The following is a 16,749-nucleotide window of genomic DNA, read 5'->3' on the forward strand; positions in this document are numbered from 1 at the left end:
AACAACATTTGCTAAGATTCAAGGTTTTTGCAGTGTATGCACTGCAAAAATTAGCAGCCTGTGTATGCCTTTGTGATAAGTCATGTCTCATGGGAGACCATTCTGCCTTTAAGTACTAATAAAGGTAGGGTTTCCATAACATGATGAAGCCTCCTCCAGGCTATAAATCTCTTCTTCCCAGTCATTTGAATAGTGAGCTGGTCCTGCTAGATGTTATCCCCCCCTTGAAGTTCAAACTCATGGTAAATGACTTCCTTGTTCCTGTGCAATCTTTTTTGACTATGGTGTTGAAAACCAGGTGACTTGCCCTCGGGCGAGGCTTTATAAAGTCACATCCTGCATGCTGCATGAGATCCTTGTGGGCTAGCCTGGGTGTCTCAGACTTATGCCTAAGAGGTTTATCAGCTCGTGCCTCGGAGATTAGTCAGCGCTTACTATCAGGATGATTCCGCTTCAAACTGTTCTTTTCAAGCCAATTCAGTGGCTACTCACCTCCTTTTTCAAAATGCCATGCCAGAAATGAAAACCTTGCCAGAGTGCTTAAATGAATACATAACTTTATTTAAATAAATGCTTTGTCATAACAAAAAAAAAGACAAAGGTTAAAAGAGTACATAAATTACAAGTTGAATAAATATTACACAGTGATATTCACTTTAATAATTTGAGATTTTTTGTCTTTTTTCTTATTTGTTTTATGTTGTTCCAAATACTGACCATTTTGTTTCCCACTATCCTCCTGCCACCGATGGGTATATTTCACAAGCCAGTGAACACCAAATTATGCGAACCAATTGTATTGTCTCATTACATCCAGAAAGTGTTATGTACTCAGAAAGATAGCTGTACTGTCGTAACTGTGCTACTCTATTATGTAATGTGAATATGAGTTTTAAACCAAGTAGGAGATGTGAAACCTGAGGAAGACACTGCCTTTCAGTAGGTGTGGGGAACAGAAAGTCACTGAAATGACTTTGTTAGAGCCTGAACCTCAACCTGTTATCCAGACAAAAGAAACAAATACCTGGAACAGTGAAGTATTCACATATACTATGTATGAATGGTTCCGGATATTCCATGTTTCATTGCTTTTTGGCTCAAAAGAGTATCAAATCAAAGTGAAACTTGATACTCTGCTGCTGGTACTAGTGTTACATTCCCCAGATTTCCATGACTCCTGGTAACTGTCTTGCTAACTGTTTCTAATGTCATGCAATTGGTGACCCCGTTGAGGGGAAGTGGCTAGGCCCTGATTATGACCGCTGCCCATGGCGCTTGCGTTTCCTCTTTTCCTCTCTCCTCTATCCATTTTTCCCCCCTTACTACCTTTACTCTCATCTCTGTGCAATTGGCCATAAGAACTTCTCTAGCTGTGTTACTTTTGATCTATTTTTTTCCCTAAAAGATGTTGCTGTAAAGGAGGTCCCAGGCATGGGCTGCAAAGCCCCTGTCGACAAATATTACCTCAAAGCACCACCTTTGAATGGTAAGCACAAGATAACACAACATTTAGCTTTTGTGGCTGTTTTTTTTTTTTTTTGTAATCTTTTTTGTTCCACTAACTTCATGATACCACATCGTAGGACGTCGTTGTGTGTCAATATCAAAAGTGAGTAACTGAAATAAGTGCAAGCTGCTTTTTTTTTTTTTTTCGAAAGTGGTAGTGGGGATTTCGGTGTTGGACGTGGGGCAAGGAGAATTGATAATATATATTCACAACTAGAGGCCATTTAGGATGTGATTTCTCTTTTGTTGCAGCAAAGGAAAATGCTTGATAAACCTCCAACCATCCGTTAGGCCTCCCCTCTCTGGCAATCATATACATTGGCATTCACATGAAAAAAGCAAGAGTCTTAGCTTATTGGTTTTCAAAGAAAAAAGAGGGAGTCCCTCACACACCATTCTTGTCCAGGAATTGCCCCGAGGTACAGGCAGAGATAATAAATGCTTTTGCAATTTGTTGCTGATACCATTTACAGGATCTACCACATTCAATGTTCTTCTTTCAATAAGAACTAAACCGACACCCCTTGATCGATGTATCAAGTATCAGCTCCAGCAAAGGGCTGTCTGAGAAAGGAAATCGCCCCATAGGATATCCATGTCACTTTCACGTCACTATTTAAATGTATTTGCATGTAGGAAGGCACTGTGACTTGCACACAGAGAGAACAACTCTAGTTAAATGACCCTGTTATAACCTGTAACCTTTTTGTTCTGATCATGCCCCCCTTTAGATGTAGGAAGATAACCTTTGCAATGGGGGCACGAAGCAAGAAGGGTTCAGAGGGTTAGCTTCTTTGACTGCCCTGACATCAAATGACTCAGGGTCATTCTCCCGACAGGCTACAAGGACCTATTCAAATTCTTTACAGGCTAAAATCTTCTTTTTTTTATGTTCCAAGCACAATTACATTGTTGTCATACTATGTTTCTACAGGAAAACAACATTCAATAACTATATTTAAAAGTAATGTAATACACCATGGTTACACTGTAGTAGCAGTACTGAGGGGAAACCACTTGATCAAGGAACATGGCTCAAAAGTGGGCGGTCTTTACTTCACTGAAGGCAAAGAAAACAGCACAAACAAAACCATACAAAACTACACTTCACACAACTGAATCAGAGAAGCAACTGGCCTGACTGGCAAGTTTCGATTATGCACTCAACTCGAAAAAGATCGAAGTCCAACTTGAGTCCCGTCAGTTAAGCTGAAAACACTTTATTTCACCGGTAGAGTCAGCGCTCTCTAAGCTCTGTGTCGCCCTGCATGGCAGTGTCTGTTTAAATAGGCACAGTTGGCATATCAGGCTAGCTTCATTGTCGAAGAGCCACTTACATAGGTTCATCTGTGACGATCTGCTTACTCTTTTGTTTCCAAACACTCTGTGTCCCGAGACATACTTTACATCGGTTATAGAGAAGGCCAGCCCCAAGACCACTTCAAGCGCTGGCAATACTTGTTGTGACAAAATCAAACAAAAGAGAAAGAAAAAAAAAAAGGACATTCTTTTTGTAATAGGCTCACTCCGTCGTACACCAACACCGGCTGATACATAACACACACAAACTGTATACATACACACATTCATGCACGCGTCATTTTGTGAAGATACACATTTCTAAACAGGATCCCCTATTAATAAGTGCTCTGACAGAACCACATATCCAGATAGAGTCAACTGTTACAGCATTTCCCTATCGATTGTTTCTTTTTTTTTCTTTTGGAAAACAGACAAAAAACCAAATTACTCTGCCAATCGTCAGTTCCACAGTGGCATCATGTTCTGATCTGTTTTCAACCAATGTGCCTGATTATTTTTTGTTTCCTCACAATTACTTTTTGTTTTTCTTAACCTGACATCAAACAAAGTGTTGTGTTGAAACCCCTCGGCTTCTATAAAAATATATCCATTGTGTGCATATATTTTCATGGATCTGCAGCCAGCGATCCCGCCTCATACAAGGGGTCCCATGAGCGACAGTCAAGGGATCTAGCAAAATCTTCTGGGACTTTTACCCTCATTCTGAGATGAGTGCTTGGTCAACAACAGAAAAGAGAAGAAGAAAAAGTTACAGGTGTCTTTTTTTCAGCCTGTCCTTTCGTTCGTATTTTTTTCGTCCTTTTTTTTCAATTTGAAAAAACAAAACTCTTGAAGTGTACAGAGGGCGGAGCATTCAGGTGTGGTTCAGAGAGGAGGCGTAGGCCCTGGGTCACGTGGTGATTTGGGGTGGGGGGGTAGGGGTCGATGGTGGTCCTCCCCCATTCACTCGTTGTTGCTGCTGCTGCTCTCAAGGTCTTTACACTGAATGTCCCCTCCGCTGTAGTCCGTGCCAGGGAGCTGAACACCATACTTGTCCACACACCAGCAGATGCCTCGTTTGCGTCCGCGGGATGGCTTGCACTGTGGGCAAGAAACCAAGATATTAGCGTTCATGACAACAGCGACTACTAAAGTGGGGAGTTGTTAAACTGTAGTAACTGGCAAGCTAAAGTCCAATACATAAAGAAGAAACATGCTATCATTAGTTGGTCACAGTTGTGACAACAAATTAGTAAGCACATTTATAGAGCCTTTAGATAGCTAAATGGTTAGCTTGAGATTTAACAAGTTAGCTCACTTTCGAGTCAACCTAGTAACAGACAAAGGTGGAGCTGGCTACCTGTCAATCAACTCAGCCACATCCCTTACGCAAATGTATGAATAACTCTTGAGCTAACCCTAATACAATCAAAATGGATGAGTTATTTAAAAAAATCTTCCTCTGTAAATGTGTACCAATAGAGAAATGAGCTATGCAGATCAAATTCGATTTTTGAACCAGGTTGTAAACATGCTTTATTTTGCATTACTGTAATGGTTTCATTTATGAGCAATGGAGGTCGCTACTTGCATCATAGTCAACAGTGATGCAAGCGGCTATGGGCCAATGATACACATTTACATGTCAGAGTCCACAAGTATGCTAACAGTTTTATTTTTCCACATTAAATAAATCCACTAGTCAAACATTTCTCTCTTCAAATACTTGGTTGACAGAACCTTGCAGTAACCATTTGAGAATCAAATCATCATTTCAACAGGTTCATCAGGGTCATTTTGGCCTTTTGAATCTACCTCACCTGCTTGCGCTTGAAGAATCCTTTCCTGTCACAGTTGGGAAGGTACAAAGACAGAGGCATGACACGAGAAGTATCCTTCATTCCCTGAATGATCCCATCCAGTTTCCTCCTGCATGGTCCCTATAGGGAAAGAGAGCACAGGGTCACGATCCATCATCAGGTCTTTAGAAGTCATCATTTGTTGTGTTCTAACATTTAATGAAACGTCTATGAAGGTTTGGCTTCTTACGAACAGCATGTACTTACAAACTCAGGCTCATGCTTGTCGATGGGCAGGGGGGAATAGTCCATGGAGGAGCCCATGAGGCGCTGCTTGCTCAGCTTCCTCTTCTGCTCCTTGCGAAGGGCGTGGACTTTTTTACTGTTCACAATGTCTTTGGGAAGGAGTGGCACTTTGGCCGGCTGCAGCTCCTCTGTAATCTCTGTGGTTATGGTGTCCTCGTGTTCTCGAGACTCATGATCTGCAGCGGGGAAAATAAAACACAGTTTGTTAATGTCAAATTTGGAACCAATAATGCAGCACCTGCCTCCTATTAATGCTTTATCCAATAGTTGTGTATAGTGAATTATTGACAGGTTCTTTATAATAGACTAATAGAAAATGTATTTTGGCGCAGGATGGAAAGTTGTCCCTGCCCTCTACTGGAAACTAAGAGAAGTGTGAGTAGATTATTTTATTTTAAGTTCTCACTGTATAACAAGCTGTTTACACAACGGTGACACATTTCCACGACATACAGTACTGTAGCAAAAAAATCCCTTTAGACAAACCTAAGAAACATTTGAATTTATTTGAGTTGTGATTCTTTCAATACAGGAAATGTGAAATAATTTTTACTATTTTTTTGTCTTCACTATTTCCTGAGAGAAACATCAGCCTCTTTTGCTGCTTAAGGGGTTAGGATATGTGAAGGCGGTTAGGGGTTAGTTAGGGATTTGGGATTCTGTAAGGGGAAGGCATAGTTCTGGACAGAACGCTACGAGGGGCTCGGGCACTCAGGGGACAATGGGTATTAAAAAATACTTAAAACCTCTTTAAAAAACACAAAAATATGTTCATAAAAGCCCTCTAAACTTATATTGTTGATATAATGTTGATTAAATGAAGGGAAACCAGCCCTCTGTGCAGGGGACACAGACAGAGATCTAGTGTTCATTAAAATCTTCCTGTCTTCTAGGGTCTCTGAAACCATAGGGTTAGGGTTAGGGGGTTAGGGTTGGGGTTAGGGTTAGGCATAAAATTGGCATCTCCATTATTTCATATTTGTTTGATAGCAGTTTAATGCTTAGCAGGAAGCATACAGCAGAAGAGAAAATGTTTGCTATAACCAGCTGGCTGCCACAGCTTGAAGCAAGATTGATGAGGGCTATGTTTGACTGAAACAAAACAGAGTTAAACCAAAACAAGAATGGAAAAGATGCTAAAATGAAGCTAAGAATTTGAAAAGTTCATATGTTGTATTTTTGTTTTTATGTTGCCATGTTGTAACTGATGACACCAACTGACCATTGGTTACATATGGAATGATTATATCAAACTTAGCTACATGTAAGAGGCTTTAAAATGTAGTTTATTGGTGTAAACAGTGACTTAAATTCTCTTTTGCGTTGCTCGTTTCAAGTCTATTTACAAGGTTTGATGATTCAACATTCAGTTATTTCATAATGCAACTAGTTGTGAAACTTTATTTGGACGAGAAGTGAAGTCAGGAATGTAAAATGTCTCTGTAAAAGGGTAAACAGTGTCTTTATTACAATAATTAAATATTAAATATTCACATTCTGCATAAATCAAGTTCTACAGCTTGTTGCTGTTTTTCGTGGTTTCTCACTAAAGTACAATAGCAGGTGCTTTTCCCAGGGCTTGTGTCACCAACTGTTGCTTTCCTTTTGTTTATAGACGAGATCTGATGACAGCTGATGAACTCTTAGCACCAACACGGGAGTTTGAACAAAGCTTTTCCCACACAGCCAAACATTCCGCTCACTTCTTCTCTACATGTAAGAGTAACGTAATAACTTAACATCCAGTCATGTAAGACACGTTTGAGCTTATTTGGATTGAAAGAAAGAGGTGACAACAGTCTACAACCAACAACTTCTCCAGTGTCTTTTAATGTCCTTAATGAAAGGCGAGAAATGTCACAGAAACACCAGGAAGCTCTCAGAGCTCTACAACTTGGGAAAACTACATCACATGTTGCCTACGCCGTGCCTGGAAAATTTGCTAACACGTTATCTGGACTGCTAAACTTGAACAGGGACTGAAGGCCTCCGAGCGTTGTTAACTTTACTGCGATGTGTCCCACATTAAACTGATTCAAATGTCAGACTGAGGAAAATCCAGTGGCTCTGCGGGCTCGTATAAATGCTTGTACATATCTGTCACATCTTATGCACTTATCAACACGGTTCCAGCTCCCCCAGGGGGCACTGCAGTCTCAGAGACCTGAAAGTCCCCTCAAGATAGGAAGTTCACAGGTTGAGGTCTTTTATCCTTAACCTAGCCCCCTCCTCCCACCCCTGGTCCCCTCCTATCTTTGGGGCTCAGCCTCTTAAGCCCGGACCCCCAGCCAGAGGTTCTTTGAGGCCACAGAAAGAAGCCCTCAGCTCCCCCCTTGGCTTAGCAGTACCATAAGTACAGAGTTATTGTGGGGACTTTGCCAGGCCCCAACTGGCCGGAGCGACGGTGCCAGTGGATGACCCTGGTTATATTTATCTGACAAGGAAACCCGCCATGGTGCTCAGGGCCAGACTCACTGAACCAGAGAGGAATGTTGGCTCCTGACTGCAGGCCAACTGCTGCTGAAAGTCAAATCAACTTCCTTACTTGTAAAGTGGCATGAGAGAATAAGTTGGAAAATATGATTTTTAACAAGTCGCCATAACTTCCTCGACTGGCCTGTTAGTACACAGCCACCGCAGAGAAAGGCAGTGAGACGTTACAAGGACACAAGCTCTGAGAAACTGATGTTCAAAGAGCCTGACACAGCATGAGCGTCTGGAGTCTCTGGGAGGGGAAGGCGGAAGGGTGAAGGGGAGGGGGAGAGGGCGATGGGGTAGGGTGATTACCAGAATTGGGTCTTTGGCTTCTGCGCTGCACTACCGTCTCTTTGAAATTAATCTCACAACTCATGACTTGGCAGGCCTTGGTTTGTGTTTAGATATGTCCTTGTGTCTCCCCCGCTCAGACTACGAGGCTATGACTCGCTATAAATAAATATGTCAAACAAGCATTCCTATGTACACCATGCATGTGACCACTGTGGAAAAACTCTTTATTTCTGCTGTACAGACCAATAGTTTCTCAGGGCATTTGATTAAAATGCCACATATTTGGCAATGAAATATGCCCTCGAAAATAAGGACTGTGTTTTTTAACGTGCATTCTTGTTTCATGTGTAATCGCATTTGAGCATATAAATGGCCAGATTAAGATTGGTCTAAGCCATGAGACAATTATATTCTCCTTAAAAGTCAGTCACTTTGCAAAATATGTCTCTTCAGAGTATTTTGAGGAGAAACATGGGATAGAAAAGGTTATTCATCAGCATTGTAGCTTTTATTGAGACAGCTTCTTTGCTCCTGCAGTCACAAAATCACAAGATTCATCTTTTCTGAAGTGGGCTCTTCGCTTCAGCCACAATACTCAGTTTTTCCATGCTCAGGGTATCCAGCTTGTAAAGGAGGCTTAGAGGGTCTGTGTTTAACTCCTGAAACGTAGCCAAGATGCTGGCAACGAGCCAAGTGAGCCAAGTCATGTGCAGCTCTTCCATTCAGCCGAGCCCAAAGCTCTGCTGCCATCTCTCTCTCTTTTTCTCTCTCTCTCTCTTTCTGCTCAAGCTTAAGATTTCATTAGGACGAGAGGAGTGGAGTAGCCAAAGGAGGTGCACCTGATACTTCTCTGTTTAAAAATTAACATCTGCACACAATTATGCTTCATGAATATCCCAAGTTTCTTACAGGCAACAGTCCAAGCATGAAAGATAAGCTACCTCTTCAGATTTCTTCCCTCCTCTGCATCTTTAAGACCATAATAATAGCGTTTAGACTGCAAAAAAGGCAGAACAATAGATCCCCCCACCTTTCATTTGATTTCCCAGCATCACAACCACATATGTTATGTCCTGCCTTTGACTAAGTCTGAAATTACACCTTTACAAAATGTAAGAGAGTGGTGAATAGAGGTGCTGTTTAATCTCAAGGGGGGGGGGGGGGGGGGGAGGACAAGATAATGTAGGGATAACTGGGCCTGAGGGACTGTGTCATATAAAGCACAACATAAGTAAACCATCCGTCAGGCTCAGGCTGCCTCTGCTACTTAATATTTGAAAGCAAGGCCATGGCCTGATAACCCTGCAGTTTCTGGAGCAGAAAAGGAGGTATGAACTAACCTGCAGAGTCATGCAAACCCTGGGTATATGTGTGTAGAAGCACAAACAATAGTTCGAAATGAACACTTAAATATTGGTTAAATAAAAACACTTTTCAAACTTGCAGCACTGTTAGGATTTTGGTGTTTGAGAGAATTTGCAGATAAAAGGTACAAGGTATCAGTGGAGACACAAGCTTTGCACATGACTTGGCAATGCACAAAGGCTGGTTACATGAGAAGACTGAGTCTGATGACTGAATAATGTTCCCTTCAAACGCAGTTTAGAGAAGGAAGAAAATATGAACGTGTCCATGAGTTGGTTTGAGCACCCCCAAGTGTAAGGGATTTATGTTTTGACCCCAATGTCCTGTAGTTTGGCTGGAATTTGTTGTTCTAAAAATGCAGGAAATAACTCTTCCCATGGTATTGTGCACACAGAATATGTTCAATGCAATCAAAAAGTTTCCTGCTTTTCTGAATGCATGGTATAAATAGCAACAAGAACAATTCAAGGATTGTAAATCGCAAAACAGAGACTTTTGAGAGGATGCAATATCCATCCAAGACGGAAATGCTGCTGTAGGTAAGCAAACCGTCTGAACTGTTTACAGCTTCCGCACTGTAAATAAATTCTCCATTCACACTGAAACTGGACATGAAAAAGGACATTAGCAGATCAAGCACTTCTACTGTACATTCCTAGTTCTGGTCTGAGGTTCAATCCTACATCTGGGTGTGGGTTTGCAACAAGCCACATGGACGGATGAAACCTCTCTTTGGGTCATCATCACCACAACACAATTGCTGGGTGTGACGATGTTCTAGCTCCCCAGAGGCACCAGCAGCAGTTATTTAGGCGAGTGTGTCCCGGGATGTAGTGTTAAAGTTGATCTTCAAGCAACATAAAAAGAAACATCACCGTGGTTGAACTTCAACATTATTGTGGTTTGAGCACATTGTTAAATTATCTGTAAAAACCGCCTCAATCACGGCACACCCAAGAATGAGCAAATGGGAAGTCTTTGTAACTCAATGCATGAACTGTTCGGTTCAGCATAAATTTTACGACAAAAAAATGTCTTCATTGTGCTTCTGAGTGATCAAAACTACGCGTCAACAAGTAAGTATTCAAGAAGAGCCATTTTTAATTGCCAAAGATGGCCTTATGTAATTGGACAGGGAACAATAAAAGGTTCATGTGTCTCACGTGTCTCACATTCTCATAAACACCAACATTTCAGAGAAGTCACTGAAGCTTCTATTGTTCTCAAATCTCTAACAAACCTTTATTATTTTACGAGCTTTCGAATGGAATACATTTTTTTTTTTTTACATGTACGCACAAAGAGATGATTCTGCTTCTTTCCGGCACCATGCTAACATGTAACCAGGTGTTTCAGGACAGCTTACAGTTCACAGGTCAAGTGTCAACACATGTGACATCATTTTCCAGCATGTGGCCATCGCTGCCCTGTTTTTTTCAATCCCACGCTCCGAGCTTAGAAAGACTACAGTGAGTGCTGATTTCTTTCACAGCTGTCGCCACCAGCAGGCTAGGTGTCAGTGACCAATAAGCTGTACAAATACCACTGTAAAGTTTTATAGGGAGAAATCAGGCAAGTGTGCCAAAGAGGTTATGTGCTTCCCACTGACAGCCTCGGTACTGGGACTGTCCCTGTGATCGTACTATAGCTCCAAAATGCTATGCAAAGACAAAATCACATCAATCCGTATCAATGTAGCATTGAAATAATCTAGCTCTACATCACATTTTCCATGATTTGCACTCTTTTTCTCTCAAACCTCATGCAGTATCTTAACTAAATGACCTTTCTTATAAATTCTCCCTCCCCAGCACCTGCAACAGATCAGTTGCAGCATGCTAAGCTTTCATTGCACTGTCTCAGATGTTCAAGGTGAGACGGATGGAAAACCACATACAGTCTTTCCTTTCGCATGAGGCCGTCATGAAGCTGTCAAGCAGCTGGGGCGGGCACACGTGACCGGAGCTATATCAAACGTGGCATGTCTGTATGAGCATGAAACATCCAAAGAAGAAGCTGTTTTGTCATTAGCCTGAGTCTATGGTTGATGAGAATCAGCGTTTTTGCAGCAGTTTCTCAGCTTTGACCTGGTAACCAGCTGTGTCACTGACGCTGGAAAGCAGCAGATGGCGGTTCTCCAAGTTGAGTGGTTCTCTAAAAGTATGTGATGACAAGCGATTCTGTACGGTGCTTAGAAATGCAACAGTGTGACCGTACATATGCGGAGTTCTCTGGCAAACATTAAGCATCAGAGGCCTGCAGTTGCTTGACTTACTCATGACTGTCATCAATGACAGAGACATGTGACGTGTGAGAAATCACCAACTCTTCAAATAACTGCTGTGGCTCAAATAACTCTGCATCTACACTCATGCAAAGAGCCAACATGAATCTATTAAAGATGTCAGTAAAGGCACCCGGTTTTCTGTTGCTATGCTAATAAGGGGCATAGTATTTCTGTCCATGTGTGTGAGGAGTATTCTGGTTTTTGGAACCACTCCCCAATCATCTTTTGTTTCTTGGCAAAGACCAATCTGCTAAAACATAAGGCCCTTTCAGGAGCTTGAAGGACGAGGGGCCTGTTGCCATGAAGTCATATCTGTTGGCAAGCTTTCCAGGCTCTGATTCACTGGACGAGGGGGGGGGGGGCAACAAATTCTGAGTGCCCCTAAAGCACACACCAACTCCTGTGGCTTACAATTCGAGCTACTACTGGGATCACAGCGCAGGAGCAAAATGTGAATTAATGCACCGCTGGGACCAGGATGCAGAGCTAGGATGGCCAGCAACATGAGCAGTGAAGGGGAGTGGAAGGGAGGGAGGAGAGGGATGGGGGGTGTGGGGTGGGTGGGAGTGACTGTAGGATAGCAAAGATTCCTCTCCCCCATTGTTTGGCTGCCCCAGTCAATATTTAGTAGAGCTGCAGCTCTCATGGCCTCTTGAGTGTTGCAGACACTTGAGCTCCTCCTCCTCCTGTGTGTTTGCCTTGCTCAGCTGGTACAGCACACAGACAGCTGCAACCCCACACCGCAGGAAACCAGAGGCTCACCTCACCAGTACACCCATCCACAGAGCTGTTTGACACAAGGGCCTTCAGAGGGGTGGAGAGAGACACACACACATAGGGAGAGAGAGAGAGAGAGAGAGAGAGAGAGAGAGAGAGAGAGAGAGAGAGAGAGAGAGAGAGAGAGAGAGAGAGAGAGAGAGAGAAAGCCGGGGGCATTCTGCTGAATCACTGCCTTGTGACTGAGCGCCCATGCAATGAATGCAGCGCCAGAGGCAGGAAAAGATGCTCTGATTACCTCTGTGGGCCAACAAAGAAGTCAGGTTCTGTGTGTGTGTGTGTGTATGTGTGTGTGTGTGTGTGTGTGTGTGTGTTTGTGTGTGTGTTAAGCCCCAAGTGAGGCAAAACTGCCCAAGGTGTCATCACTCACAACAATCACACACAATGCACACCCAGACACCCACACAGCCCCGCCCAAGCAAACACACATGCTCTCACACACACACACACACACACAGACACACACACATACACACACACACACACACACACACACACACACACAAACACAGACCCTACCTTTACTTTGTTCACTTCTCTTCGCAGAACACAGAGTATGCTGGATATTTTTAGTACAAAAACACTCAACGGAAACCACATTCTCCTGTAATATCATTAAAAGCAGAGGTGAGGGCTGCTCTCTGTGTTCAAACACCCTAATGACGCTGTCAACAGCCTAAATGAGCCCAGTGGTAGCCCTGCTTTATAGAATGAGGCTTGTAGCCAAAACCTCTGTGGTTCCCACCTACTTATCTAGTTGTTGACAAGCTGCTAAAACTCCTGAGTGACAGCGGACTGCTCTCTGCAACACTAAGAAATGTCTTAAATCATTCAGGGCTGCTGGCTCCACTCTCTTTCTCTCTGTGTCTGCCTGTCTCTGTGTCTTTCTCTCTTTTCTCTGTGTCTCTCTCACGCACAGGCTGCAGATTTAGTGGTAATCCGACTCTGAACACAGAGCTAGGGTGAGCCTGCAGACCTAAATCTGTCTCAATTCTGATCTATCAGGACCCAAAGTTTGCAAAGTGGCACCTCTTTGCACTTTTTCTCCGAATGTCTGGGAAGATTTAATGACATTTGAATGCAAAACAGAGAAAAAAAAACAAACATTTTTGCGCTCTGCCATGAGGATGGAAAATAGTGGGTATGACAGACACTTGTTACAGGAGTGGATGTTAAAGGCAGTCATTTGCAGAATAAGCTCCACTTAAAGGGGTTCCCACATTTTCCCTCCATACATTTCTCAACCGAAGTTTGGAGTCTTCCACTGTTTGTGTTTTTTATGCGTAAAGATAAGAGCAGAGAGGTTCAAACCATTAAGCGAAATGCATTAAATAACTGGCGCTACCTTAGAAATGTACACGTGAAAATATAGACTCTCTAGATCCTTGTCAGCCTCTTCTGGCTCTGCCTGGACCGCAGTTTGACAGCCCCGCACTAGACGCTCAAATCAGCCGGGAAATGGCATGTGCGTAACCGCAGCGGAGCGTCCAGCCAGCCCGCAACAGCTTAAGAGGGACCGGGGCGCACAACCACAAAGAATCGCTGGTTCACCTTACATTATATTATATTGGTTTTGAGAATCTTAATGATGTAGCACAACGCAACAGTGTCATGACAGCTGGATGCTGAGCACAAGGCAATCAAGGTGCGTATCTGTCCCAACATAAAGACCTGCGTTGAGAAGGAGAATAAGCTCCTGTAGCCAGTTTAATCAAGGCAGTGGATAAAAGTTAATGAGATGGCACCTCATACCATCTGTCAAACAAACGGTCTGTCAGAAAGCAGTGGTGGCGGCTTTTCATGCTCCAAAGGAGTCTGAGGAGAGGGAACCACCTGGGCTCCCTGCGAGGTGGCGAAAAAGGATGAAAACAATCGAAATGATAAAAACAGTGAACAGAAAAGACTGTTTTTTTTTTTATTTGTTTTTTTTTTTTTTTTTACAAAAAAAACCAACAAAACAATCCACTAAGGTTTGATATGTTGTAATTTAGGCATGTTAAAAACACAGCACATAAGCACATCCCCGCATGGGAAACGACCTGATCAGACACAGGGGACAGGGAAGACCCTTCTCTCCTCTAGCTCTGATAACTGCAGCCGCACATTTTTCACAATTTGGTTCCATGCATGCATTGAGTCAGTCAGGCAGGCAGGCAGGCAGGCAGCCTATGCGCGTCTTACCTATGGGTGGGTGGGCAGGTTTGTATCCTTTCTCGTTGGTGCACACTCCCCTGCCGTGGAGAAGGGCATGCAGAGGTTTCTCCTCCCCGCTCCTTGGCAGGCAGCGGAGGCCCTGGACGCACGTCCCGGTGTAAACGCCGCACGCCTGTCCCTCGGACAGCGCGCATGTTAGGCAGCAGCCGCAGCCCGGCTCCTTGACCAGCTGGCAGGCGACCGGGACCGGAGGGCACATGGACAGCGCCTTCTGGTCACAAGGCTCGCACGGCACGTATGAGCCCAAGCACCCGGACAGCCCCAAGATAAATGTCACCAAGAGGCAAAAACTCAGAAACATTGTTGGTGTTCTCTTCAGTTAGTATGGTATAAACCTCAAATGCGAAGAAGAGGGGGGGAAAAGTAGACTGGTCTAATGAGCACAATGCCTCAGTCAGATAATCCGATTTTTAAAGCTAAAGCCAAGAGTCTTTATCCAGGAGTGTTGCTATCTATTTTGAAAAATAGAATAACATTAATAACAGACTTTGCGCCGTGCACCGCGCAAAAACTGCTCAAATGTACAATTTAAAATATATATGCGCTATTTTCCCGGAGATGATGTCTTCAAGGAACAAGGCAAGTCTTTGCACAAAATCTCAACTTCTCTCCCCTTCAGTAAGGACTCCAATACTTTCTCCAGCAGAAGTTTCCTGAGCAGACTGATCAACTTGAGAGCTGCCTTGCCTTTTTAAAAACAGCCGAGCCCAAACCCCTAACTATGAATACGCTAAACACCAGGGAAGGGAGGCGCACTTGTTCCACGGCTTGGCAGGCGGCCAAACATTTTTTTTTTTTTTTCAGCAGCAGGAGGATCGCTCTTTCACCCTGAAGGCTGAACTGATGCCGAGGTGCAGGAGAGCAACGCAGCCCTCATCAAAACATTTCAGCAGACAAATCCTCAAGAAAAAAAAGAACAAAACCTGCAGGCTGTCACTGTCTGCACATCTGTAGATTCAAATTCTCCCCAAAAGATATTTAAAGTGCCCCACACTGCAAAAAAAAAAAAAGACCTTCCCAACAAGTCATTTATGCACAGCAGTTAAGTTTCACTCGTGTGTCATGCTGTTTTTACAGTGTGTTAAAGAATTCTCCTGGAGATTCATGGAAACAAAATTGTCCAGGATTAGAGAGCGTCTTTCCAAAAGGCACTTTATTCACACACATACACAAATCTTGAACAATGTCTCCCACTTCAGTTCGCTGGATCACTGTGTGAAATCAAGTGCAAAATATGATGTACATTTCAGATGAGTTGCTTTGAAAACCTCAGAACTTTTACTCAAACCTGAAGGAAAAAAACATTTCTTACATCATAATTCTTCCGCAGCCGTGTATAAAGAAATAAATCATTGGTGACCCTCTGCTTGAGTCATAAGTGCCTCATTGTCATGGCTTGAATGGAATATACTTAGTAAGAAAAAGTAGGACGGACGGGGCTGTATTTGCTCCTTTGCATTCATGGCTGGAGCAAGAAAAAAGCGTGTCTCACCCTTCACCACACCGGAATGACCATATGTGTGTTCATTATTGAATCATTTACTTATATAAGTGCTGGAACAGAAGAGTGGATGTTAAATTATTATTCTTGTAAAGTCCAATTCACAGCTTTCCCAGACTTTTTTTTATTTTGGGTCACTCTGACAGGGGTACCTGCTCTGGTCTTAAAGTCACCTATAAATGCTGCACCTGTTGCTTCCACTGAATACCATTTGTGTCACAAATGGAGCCAGAAGGGAAATCCAACCACATGCCCCCTTTTTTTCAGTGACACACAATCACAGAGACACACTCACACACATACAGACACAGAGGTAGAGTCATGTGCACAGAAGAAAAAGAGAAACATAGAGAACAGGAGGGGTGGCTGTCACGCACTTGAGGCAACATCCTGACAACTTAAGTGCAACTGGGCTCTATTATTTTATAGCTTGTGTGCAGAATAATGCCTGATTGCTTCAGCGTGTGCTCTGCTTTCACCACATATGCACTCTAAATCAGCCCGGCAGGGACTGTTATTCCCATCTTTGCAGTTTTTGGGGCAGATCTTTCTACCCTAAGTAATAGCGTATAGTGTCAGGAAGCTATATCTGCTGTCTGTCTCATATCCACTCACTGGTTGATAAACGGCCACTGTCTGTTTCTTTAACGTGGCTATCGTTTTACATACCCATGCATACACAGGCTGGAGATCCATAGAGAAGTGATTTACAAGTGTTGGTGTAGCAGATGACCACTAGAAGGCACTGTTAACAATGATAAACTCCATAGAGAAGGCACGTTTTCTGTATAGAAATCACCAGAATGACTACACTGACTGATTAATAGGCTATCACAGATGTAACAGGACAGTGCTACAGTCTCTGTGGTATCCTTTGGATTTATCTTATTGCAAAGTGCTGCTGGGTGCATTTGTTCTAGAGC

General features: G+C 43.1%; 1 protein-coding gene across 1 annotated transcript; it reads right to left on the minus strand.

The window, feature by feature from the left end:
* Positions 1–540: 540 nt before the first annotated feature.
* Positions 541–15,000, minus strand: igfbp5b (insulin-like growth factor binding protein 5b). Its single transcript, XM_020636551.3, has 4 exons — positions 14,293–15,000; positions 4,875–5,089; positions 4,629–4,748; positions 541–3,909 (listed from the first exon to the last, which is right to left on the minus strand). The coding sequence occupies exons 1-4, from the start codon at positions 14,624–14,626 to the stop codon at positions 3,772–3,774; spliced, it is 807 nt and encodes a 268-aa protein (XP_020492207.1). The 5' UTR covers positions 14,627–15,000; the 3' UTR covers positions 541–3,771.
* Between the last annotated feature and the right edge of the window lie 1,749 nt (positions 15,001–16,749).

This window comes from Labrus bergylta, chromosome 13 (genome assembly GCF_963930695.1).
Source record: "Labrus bergylta chromosome 13, fLabBer1.1, whole genome shotgun sequence".
Classification (NCBI taxonomy): domain Eukaryota; kingdom Metazoa; phylum Chordata; class Actinopteri; order Labriformes; family Labridae; genus Labrus; species Labrus bergylta.

What these genes read in the sequence shown, in the direction of transcription:
- igfbp5b (XM_020636551.3), bottom strand. Translation starts at nt 14,626, where the DNA reads ATGTTTCTGAGTTTTTGCCTCTTGGTGACATTTATCTTGGGGCTGTCC. An exon ending in ACCTGCCCACCCACCCATAG is followed by an intron (nt 5,090 to 14,292) that starts GTAAGACGCGCA and finishes TCCCCGCTGCAG; the next exon opens with ATCATGAGTCTCGAGAACAC. An exon ending in ACAAGCATGAGCCTGAGTTT is followed by an intron (nt 4,749 to 4,874) that starts GTAAGTACATGC and finishes CTTTCCCTATAG; the next exon opens with GGACCATGCAGGAGGAAACT.